Source organism: Macrobrachium nipponense, chromosome 18, assembly GCF_015104395.2.
Source record: "Macrobrachium nipponense isolate FS-2020 chromosome 18, ASM1510439v2, whole genome shotgun sequence".
NCBI classification, from domain to species: domain Eukaryota; kingdom Metazoa; phylum Arthropoda; class Malacostraca; order Decapoda; family Palaemonidae; genus Macrobrachium; species Macrobrachium nipponense.
In genome coordinates, this window is record NC_087211.1 from 46,548,896 (window position 1) to 46,559,418 (window position 10,523).

The 10,523-nt window shown below is 34.8% G+C and overlaps 1 protein-coding gene across 1 annotated transcript in view; it reads left to right on the plus strand.

The window, feature by feature from the left end:
* LOC135197020 (electron transfer flavoprotein subunit beta-like) overlaps positions 1–10,462 on the plus strand; it is an 89,232-nt gene extending 78,770 nt beyond the window's left edge. Inside the window, exons 3-6 of the mRNA XM_064223924.1 lie at positions 2,538–2,777; positions 3,798–3,938; positions 6,790–6,985; positions 10,309–10,462. Of these exons, the coding sequence (XP_064079994.1) occupies positions 2,538–2,777; positions 3,798–3,938; positions 6,790–6,960 (552 nt within the window). The 3' untranslated portion in view covers positions 6,961–6,985; positions 10,309–10,462. The remainder of the gene's footprint in view (positions 1–2,537; positions 2,778–3,797; positions 3,939–6,789; positions 6,986–10,308) is intronic.
* Positions 10,463–10,523: the final 61 nt, after the last annotated feature.

Consider the following 10,523-nt stretch of genomic DNA (forward strand, 5'->3'; position numbering starts at 1 on the left):
TGAGAACTTGTGGTGCTTGGTGAAGAAACCGGATCTTCCAATGTCAAAGAACGCACTGCATTCTTAAGAAGTACGGTTAAGGAAGCTCATGAAAAGTGTAGTGAGAGAGATATGAAGCTTCTAAAAGTGAAAGCCCACGAGTTGAGGGCTATAGCTACCTCGGTGGCTTTTCACAAAAATATGGCACTCAAAGACATTTTGAGCGCCACTTATTGGCGAAGCAATTCGGTGTTCGCTTCACACTACCTGAGGGAGGTGAAAGCAACATACGAAAATTGCTACTCGCTCGGACCATACGTCGCTGCAGACACTGTTTTGGGGGCAGGAGGTAGCACTCATCCTATCCTTTAATGGTTAGGTGAGTTTTTAACTTGTGTTTATGGTTGTGGGGTTGACCGCCTGGGGCGGATCTCCCTTCCATTAGCTTAGTCTTAGTGGGATACCTTTGGTAGGCTATGCCAGGTGGTTTTGTTTTATTTCGTTGCCCTCATTGTATGGTCAATGGTCTAGTCACGTCGTGGTCTCGCCCCTGTTGACAGATCATCTGGAGTGCACCAGCTATATAGGTCTCTACCTCGCTGGCAACTCTAGTAGCAAAAGCAGACTTACGTGGCAGTAACCACGAAGCCAGCTATGCTAACAGGTAAGGAACCAAGATATCAATTATCTGCATATATATGTTTCCTAAAATCTTCTATTCTGTCTACTCCCACCACCAAAGGTGGGATTCAGCTACATATATATCTGACAGGTAAGTTTCATGAACAAAATGATATTGTAATGATACAATTAAGTTTGTTCATACTTTATCTGCCACCTGGCAGATATATATAATCAAGTACCCACCCACCTCCCCTAAGGAGACAGTGGAAATAAAATTATGAATAGAAAATGGGAATGGTTCCTGATACCCGCCTCCCAGCGGCGGGAATGGGTACTAACCACCTGACTCCCACTGCGTGTGTCGTAAGTGTTTAAAATTCTGTCGGACTCGGAAAATACAGCTATATATATATCTGCCAGGTAGTATGAACAAACTTAATTGTATCATTACAATATCATTTTCATCACTGCATGATTTCTGGTATTTTTACTATATTAAAATTTCAAGCTTTTCCTTCTCGGTCAACTTTTTCACAACAAATACTGGGATCCACACATTTTCCTTGCCCAAACCCAAAGCTTTTCCTTCTCGGTCAACTTTTTCACAACAAATACCGGGATCCACACATTTTCCTCGCCCAAACCCATCAGTCATGATCGTTGTTTTTTTTTTTTAAAACAAACTGCCTTACACCTTCCATTTTATGGGCATACAATTAATAGGTGGCAGTGTTTCATCACCTTACCCTTTGACTAAGGGACTATTATCTTTGACCAATTGCTATTCCGTATTTTTACTGCATACATATTTTACACATCCAAGTCAGCCATGCAGTTACTCTAACCATCACAGTGTAGCATAATTTGTAGGTTCCCAATGGTATTCAGAAATTGCCCTCCATTCATTCTCAGCAGTCCATCTACAAACATTTCTCTTTCTACTATCCCATTCCATGTGAAGGTCTTCTTTTCTTATACTTCCCAGTGTTAATAACCCTTCAAAATGCATGTAGGAATCAAATTGTGTAGTCTTCTGACAGCATCTCTCTTGCATTCTAAAATTTTTCTGAGATGTGTTGCTTAATAACATTTCTTATACATTTACTCATTTTCCCTCTTTCAAATATGGTTATAGAGTACACCCAATTTTTATCACTACTATAATCTCCGTGGTTCTTCTGCCACATGAAGTATTTCCTTAAATCTCAAGCTATGGTAAGACACTGGTATTTTGATCCATAGGTTTGATACTAATGTACTTTAACTTACAGTATAAACTAGTGTGGACTTCCCCTGCATATTTTGTTGGGACATATCTTTATCCTAAGAAAATCTTTGATGCCATCATCTTCCTATGATATACTTTTCTGCAGTTCTTTCTTGTCCTTTTTTTCTTGAACTAATCTTACCATCCTTCTTTTATTCATGTTCCTTATGCACTTATACCTGCAAACATTTTTTAAACACAGTAGTATCCCCAACTGTAGAATTCTATTCAGAACACTTGTCAAAGACTCCACAGTCTCATTTACACTGAATATATGAACCATCCAAATAAGCTACTATTTCTTTTTAGACAAAACTCCATTCAAATGTTGTGTTGTTTATAATCTGGTAAATTATGTAAAACATGTACATTGAAAATGTAGAAAAATCTCTGTAACATGATTATCGTGCTTTTTAAGAGAAGTAAGTGTTCATTTGTTAAAATAATGCACAGTTAAGCACTGTTGGTAACTGGGGCCTTGTTGCTTTGTACCCTGTGACCTACTTTATTTGTTTCCTTCTACCTAGCTGTTTTAGCTTTTACTGTTTTGCTCCAATTCATTAAAAAAAATTGTGAGCTGTTTTTATAAGTTAAGAGATGGCTCAGTGGTTTGGTTAAATCACTTAATGATAATTAATAATAATAATCTCCTTCCTCCAAAATTCAGGAAACTATTCGAACAGCATTAGCCATGGGTGCCGATAGGGGCATTCATGTAGAGGTGCCAGCGAAAGAAATGGAAAAATTAGAGCCACTTCATGTATCCAAGATTTTAGCCAAATTAGCTGAGAAGGAAGGAGCAGAACTTGTTATTGTTGGTAAACAAGCTATTGATGATGACACTAATGCTACAGCTCAGATGACTGCTGCTCTTTTAGACTGGCCACAAGCTACTTTTGCTTCAAAGGTATTTATTCCTTTCTGTGTTGATAACTTAAAGTTTGCTTGTCCCGTGTGATATTGGGTTATGCTTGACATTGTAAATGTTCATAGAAAAGTTATGCTTCTGCTGTAATGTTCGTATCAAGTGTTGGTCTCTGTGATCACAGTTGAAAGAATTAAGAGTTCATACTTGATGCTTCTGTGTAATGTACGTATTTGAAAATTTTCATAAACATTGAAGATATATTTTTAGTTTATTGTCTGCTGATTTTCAAATGGGTCTGGATGGAATAATAACTCAGATGAATCATGTAAACTTGTCAAAGGCAAAGAAAATTTAGCCAAGCCCCACTGTCATATGAAAGAATGGAATGGAATAACTGTTTTTATACAATGGATAGCAAAACTTCCCCTCATCAGCATTCAATGTATAGTTGACCCTTATATGCATAATCTATTTACGCATTCAGTTTTTACTGTATTGGAAGATAGAAAATACATTACAATGTTAAAAATATTAAGGAAATCCAAAAATTACAATTGATTGGGTTTTATTTCAGAATTTTTCATATAGTGCTTGGTGGAGTGACTATGTAACTCATTAAAATGTTCACTGCTTCCACAGCCTTCATTCTCATAATGCATTATTTTGTGTCAAGTTCATCAAAAGAATATGCTCCCACTATTTACACAGTTTTATTAGTTGTTACTACTTAACATTTTTTATACCCCCTAACCAGCTACAGAAGTGGTGATGTCAGTTCTGCTGAAGCAAATCCATAAAGTATCCACTAAAAGCAAAAAAATAATTAAAATTCTAAGTTAATTAAAAAGGAGAAAAAGGTGATGATTTCCTTTTAAACAAAACACAGGGTACTGTATGCCCCAGGAGGACTTTAAAATTTATCCTTTATTGTGTCAAATGCAGGAGGGTTTGGAGACCAGGGTTAAGAACAACAAAAGTTGTACAGATTTTGACAGTGAAAAATATTTACTTTTAAATTGTACAGATTTTGACAGTGGAAAATATTCTCTTAATTTTCAGATTGAAAAGACAGATGGTGAAATAGAGGTGGTCCGTGAGATAGATGGTGGTCTAGAAACTATCAAGGTGAAATTACCAGCTGTAGTTTCTGCAGATCTGCGTCTCAATGAACCAAGATATGCAACGTTGCCAAATATCATGGTAAATTGAAGCTTAGGAAATTTTGTTTGAAATTTTTTTTTTTTTTTTTTTTTTTTGTAATATTAGATGATGTTCTGCAAACCCAATAATTACTTTAAATAGTTTATTCTGTAAAATAGTTGTAGATTCTTATGGGATGCTTGTGTCAACACAAGATTGGCTTGATCAAAAACAAGTAGTACTACCCTTGTGGACTTTTCAGCCAGTATGTAGTGCTACTGGTCTTCCCAGGCTGATTGGTGGGTCACTGGTAAAAGCAGCAAAGTGGTATTTAGGCAGTAGGTAAACCTCTCTCACAGCAAATAGTGTATACATATTTTGACTGTTTTCTTTGGCGCAGATGAACTTCGTTTTCATCGCTTCCGAAAGACTTTTGTACTTTCTTGTCGTTATTTTATGAATTCTATGGGTTTTGAGATGTTGGTAACTCTGCTTGTCTGTCTTTGTAACCATGGTTTATTCAAACAGCTGTTGGTTGACAGTGTATTTTTTAGATAAAAGTGAACTGTAATAAAAGATGAACAAGTGGAATGGAGAAGAGAGGACTGAAAATCAGTTTAAGCAAAAACTTGAGAAGTGAGTGTATTGATGCTGTGGGAGAGGTGTATGGGTAAATGCCATAGTTTATGTGTATACAAAATGCTCATGATTTTAAGTTGATAATCAAATTGCATAACAGTTAAAGGTGAAGAAGAGAGGAGAAGTCCAAATTGTTATGGATGTATGGTTTCCTGTAACATACATTTGTTACCTGACGGGTAGCTTCTGATGAGGGCATAAAAAGAAAGAGATTGTTTGACTACTCATAAATAAGAGTATTGTGTTAATTAACAGCGTAAACCATTAATATAAACACTCATTAAACCAGTAAATCACTTGGGTCTTAAAGTGAAAACTGAGATAATTTTTGAAGCGGCCCACAAAATTCAGAAGTTTGTTGCTGAATGCTTTGGAAAGATAATCTACTTGGAGGAGGTTTGCTCTGCGATGTCATGTTTACTTCAGAAAACCACGGGTGAGATCTGACCTCCAGCTTGCTCGGGATGTGTGCAAGATTTTCTTCTTGTGCATAAGTTATATGCATGAGTTCCCAGATGCTACAAATTACTTGTTTTACAATCTTTGATCGTTTTTACCGGTTTTCCAGCTAGGGCTAGAAGATTATCCTATTGTTAAGACATCAGGTTTGTTAGCTATGAAAAATTTTTCATATTCCAAACTTGTAACGTAAGTTAAAATGTGCTAAAATCTACGTTCAGTCAAATAGAGCCTTGTTTCACCAATGAAAATTAAAATAAATATGCCATGTTTTATTAGAAATAATTTTTCTGTACTTTTTAGCTTGTAAATTGTTTTTTGCATTTTTATTCTAATAAAGATTCTAATAAAGAAACATTAATATCCTATCGTAAAATACCTGTACCATATTTAACTTAACACAAAACAACTTTATAGCTCTTTCATAGACCTTTTCTACCTCTCCCCCCCCCAACAAGAACAACAACAAAGTACTAGTTTGTAGGCTTACTCCTCGAATAAGCAAAAATCTACTAGTAAGAATTCCAAGGAAATCATGGAATGGGAATAGATAAGGGGCCTGGACTAAAAAATAATAGTACAGGCAGTCCCTGGGTTACGACGGGTTCGGCTTAAGACGTTCCGAGGTTAAGGCGCTTTTCAATTATATTCATCAGAAATTATTTCCAGGGTTACGATGCCTACAACACTGATCTGGCAGAACAAATATGACACCAACAAAAATGCAAATTAATCAATGTTTGAAGGTTTTTTGATGAAAAATGCAATAAGAATGCAGTTTAATAGTTTTTAATGCACCCAAAGCATTAAAAGTATGATGTTGCCCGGCTTACGAACGATTTTCGGGGTTTATACAACGCATCTCAGGAATGGCACCCCCGTCGTAACCTGGGGACTGCCTGTATAGGTAGAAAGTTCATTAATCATGAAAGAGCAGAAAGAGAGCCCATTTTGCATCTGGTTCCAATTGCCTAGGTTAAATTTCAGCAAGTAAGAGTCTAGATAGTCATCTCATAAGAGAGTAGCATTTTGTCATGTCAATCACAAGAGATCATAATTATTTTTTAACAAGATTGAAAGGTTGAGTAATTATCATATACAGAGATAACACTCAATTCTAAGATGTGTTTTATCATAAAGATGATTATCTGGCTGAGCTTGTGAGGCAGGACTTTTAAGAATATAGAAAATGACAGCAGGATGGAAGTTTTAACATAAATGCTTTAGTTATCATCACCAAGGCAAATTTGGGGAGAGGGAACTTATGTGAATCCTTAAAAGCATGGTTTTTTTGTTAAACACAGGTACTACTCTGTTTTTGCTATTTAAACAATTTTTTCAAGTAATACAGTGAAGCATAATTTGGAATGAGTCAGAGGATGTAGTTGAAAATAAATTTTTATAAGAAATATTCAAAAAGTAACCGACAGTCAACATGACAATTCATTAAGTTTGTACACTGTCAAATAATTATTTTTTGTCTAATGATCTGGCCTTAGAACTTTAATTATTTTTCAGAAAGCAAAATAATATATAGTATTTATAAGGGATTGCTAAGATGAAGCACTGTCAAACATAATTTTGTATTTTTTTGTAGATTCACTTGCCTTTCTGGGACTGCAATATTTTACAGGAAGCCAAGCAGAAGGTTATCCAGATGACACACACTGTCAGATATTTATAAATTAAAAACCTCAGATATAATTATTTCACACTCAGATATTATTTTTTAATTCAACCTCAGATATATTTATTTTTTGTAAGATATTTATTATTTGTAAATTAACCTTTTAACTAATACATTATTGTACAGAAAGCTAAGAAAAAGAAGATTGCCAAGATGAAGCCTGCAGACCTTGGAGTGGACACCACACCTCACTTCGATGTAGTAGATGTCTCAGATCCTCCTGCAAGAGCTGCTGGTATAAAAGTAGAGGATGTGGACACACTGATTGCAAAGTTGAAAGAAGTTGGACGCATATAGTAGATACTAGCATTTCATAACCTAGGTAAAGATATATCTTTGTGTGTGCAGTTCTGTAATGAACTCTTAAAAAACAAGGGTTGTATAAAAATTAAAGCAAGACCCATTTTGCCAAGCTAAAGTGTCATTTTTCTGAGCTAAAATAGAATCTAATTAGTGTTTGATTTTTTGTTATTGGAAGCACTACTTTATTTTAAATAGAATGTTGTAAAGGGTATATTTTTTTTAAATACTTTAATTCTTTTATTTTAGAATTCAGAATATTCAGTGAACTTGCAAGTCAGTATCTACATTTTTGTTTTGTGGTGTCTTCTTCACTTCCATTTTTCTGTGTAGAAGTATTTCCTGAAGTGTCTTAAAGACAAGAAAGTATCCAGTCTAATTCAGTCAACCTTTGGTTTATCTTTTAAGCTTAGACTTAAGAAATATCTCTCACCCCTGCTTTCCCTGTCATTAGCTGATGAGTACCCATGTATAATGCCTTATTTTTAATAATGATAATTTCACATATGTATTTTGTTCTGATTACAATGAATGCATTTTTATTATCATTATTAAGTATTAATTTTAGAAATAGCTCATGGAAAAAGCTTAAGTATTATAAATAGTTGTTTCAGTGTGATGAATACAAATTACTTTAGAATTTGGTATTTTAAATTTAACCTATCTTGTTGATTTAATGGCAGTGCTGTAATGTTATTTTCCTTTACACATTCTGACCTCTCCATATATTGTTTAGTTTAACTAATACAGTGGACCCATGTTTTTGTGTTCTCACCTATTTGTGTTTCTCTATGGATCATATCTACCCATTATTCGTGGAAAACTTGCCTATTCACGGTAATTTTCACTGAGAAATATTCACTAATTACTATTTTCATACCAATTTTATGAGACTGCATTTTTTGTGATAAAACTATTAAAATATTCAGGGTTAAGCATTCTTAGAAGGTTTTTCTTGTGTTTGAAGTAACAAAATATGCAGTTCTAAGCATTTTTAAGACTGGTTTTAAGTATTCGGAGATTTTAGCTATTCATGGGGGTGTCTGGTACTCATCCCCCGCGAATAAGGGGGCCATCCATTGTAGTATGTATAAGCATTGTTTATAATTTGGAAAAAAATGGTTACCTAGTTGCAAACATTTAGTAGAAGAGTAGGCCCACATGTTTGATAATTTGGAAAAAATGGTTACCTAATTGCAAACATTTAGTAGAAAAGTAGGCCCACAGTTTTCAAGGTTTCAGAGTTTCATTGGATTGTACACATTATTGTTGTTGCCATAATATCTGCTTTTGACATATTTTTAAAATAAGGAAACATTTACCACTGTTACAGAAATGTTAGGAATGCATCAAAGAACAGACTTTGAGGTGTAAGATGATATGATGCATTTGTGAGACCTGTCTTTTTTCTACTTTGAAATTTGCAACATGTCATAAGGGGTTCTGGAACATATCCCCATACATATCTCTTCTAACCAACTTTGTTCTTCTTCGTTTATCCAAATCTTCATAACCTTTGAGGCCTGTCTGTTTTTAGCCATTGAACACATCTCTCTCCAGCTTCTGCAAACATAATATGATGCATTTATTGTTACTGAAAACTGTCAAAAGTAGTAGTTCTCCATGTAGCTGGGAAGGTTGCTCTTTCTATGAAGCTTTTAACATACTACCAGGTTCAAAGTCCAGGTTAATAATTTATAATGTTTTGTACTGTTTTGCTTCTTCATATATAGATTTACCTAATAAACTTAGTACATCAACTTTCCTCTGTAAGGGATTAGATGTCCAAACAATCTCTGTCATTTAGATTTTTTTTTTGCAGCCTCTTGTTACCATGTCTTTATACCAGTAATGTATTTTCAATGCAATCAGGTAGTATGCAGAGTAGGGAGACAGGGACATTCAGTGTTGCGGGGATGTCCAGCGAGGTCATGGCAGTACACTTTTAAGTTAGGAAGGTAAGGTCTGGTTAGATCAGGACACAGCATTCTAGGAAAGGTTACAAACCAGCTTGAGAAGAGCATGTTAGGCTCAGAGGTCTGGATAAGTTAATCCTTTATATAATATATAATAATAATAATAGGAAAGGTTACAATTTCTCACACCTACCCGTCTCCCTACTCTGTATCTTCTCCATACAATCTTCCCATGATGCCCATTCTGTGAATCTTGGGAGTCTGTGGTCACACCTTTAAATCTTTTTGATTTTCCTTAGCACCATGTTTCTGCTGCATAAAGTAGAACAGACCTGATTATACCTATCATAAGTCTCACAGTGTGTTAAGGAGTTTTCATTTACCAGTAGCCTCAATATTTCCATTTCATCCATACTGCAGCACAATTATTTCTATTACTGCTCGCTCAATCCCCTTTACTGCTTCATTTGCTCTAGCAATTAATTTCAGGCATAGAGAAAGCTCTTATTCAGTGAGCACCTCTTGTGACATATCCTATTGTTTAGTTCACAGAAGTATACTTCTATTATTTGGATACATACTTATACAGGCAGTCCCCGGGTTACAACGGTCTCAGCTTACGACATTCCAAGGTTACGACGCTTTTCAATTATTATTCATCAGACATTATTTCCAGGGTTACGACGCCTACAAACGCTCACTTGGCAGTGAAAAATATGACACCAAAAATGCAAAGTAATCAATATTTGAAGGTTCTTTTTTTTTTTTTTTTTTTAATGAAAAATGCCATAAGAATGCAGTTTACATAGTTTTTAATGCACCCAAAGCATTAAAAGTAAGGTTTTCTAAGGATTTTTTGACGATGTTCTGGCTTACGATGATTTTCAAGAACAGAACCCCCGTCGTAACCCGGGGACTGCCTGTATTTACCAGTATGTTACAATATTTTTGTACTTCAACTAGTCTGTTGCTAATCTTTCATACTGCCCTACCAGTCTGCTTCTCAGTCCAGTGTCCCCCTAAGTTACCAGATATGTCAGTATGTTCTAAGGTCTTTCCCCTACACCTCTATCTCTTCCCTATTTGAAGTTCATATACATTTTAGTACTGAAAATTTCTATTCTATATGTGTTGTAATCCTGAACATCTATAACATCTTTTATATCTGATGTTACTCTGTGAAAAGTTTGACCAATGTTTTTCCTACAACATCCACATGGATACTTCTTTCCTTGCAGCATATACTGCTTATTCAAGTCCCTTAAGCTTCCTTGTACATTTATATTTAGTCCTCTCTTGCCATCATTCCATTTTTCTGTTTCTGCAGCCTCATTTGCTAATTAATTTTGGTTACTCTCTTTTTCTGTTTTGCTTTTACTTAATTGATTGGACTACTCCAAAACTAATTATTTTTTTATATATATTTCAGGAACATGAGGAACAGAGAGAGGAAGAGAGAGAGAGCGCTGCGAGCTATAACAATGCAATTTATATTAAGTATACATTTTTTTGGGAATCTTTTCTTTTATTGTAAATGAAACTAATTTTATAGAATGTACAGAATTATATAAATTCATTAGAAATCTTTTTTTTATTTCCCTACAAATCATAATTTTCACTTCACAAAGTATGAAACCTCAAGAG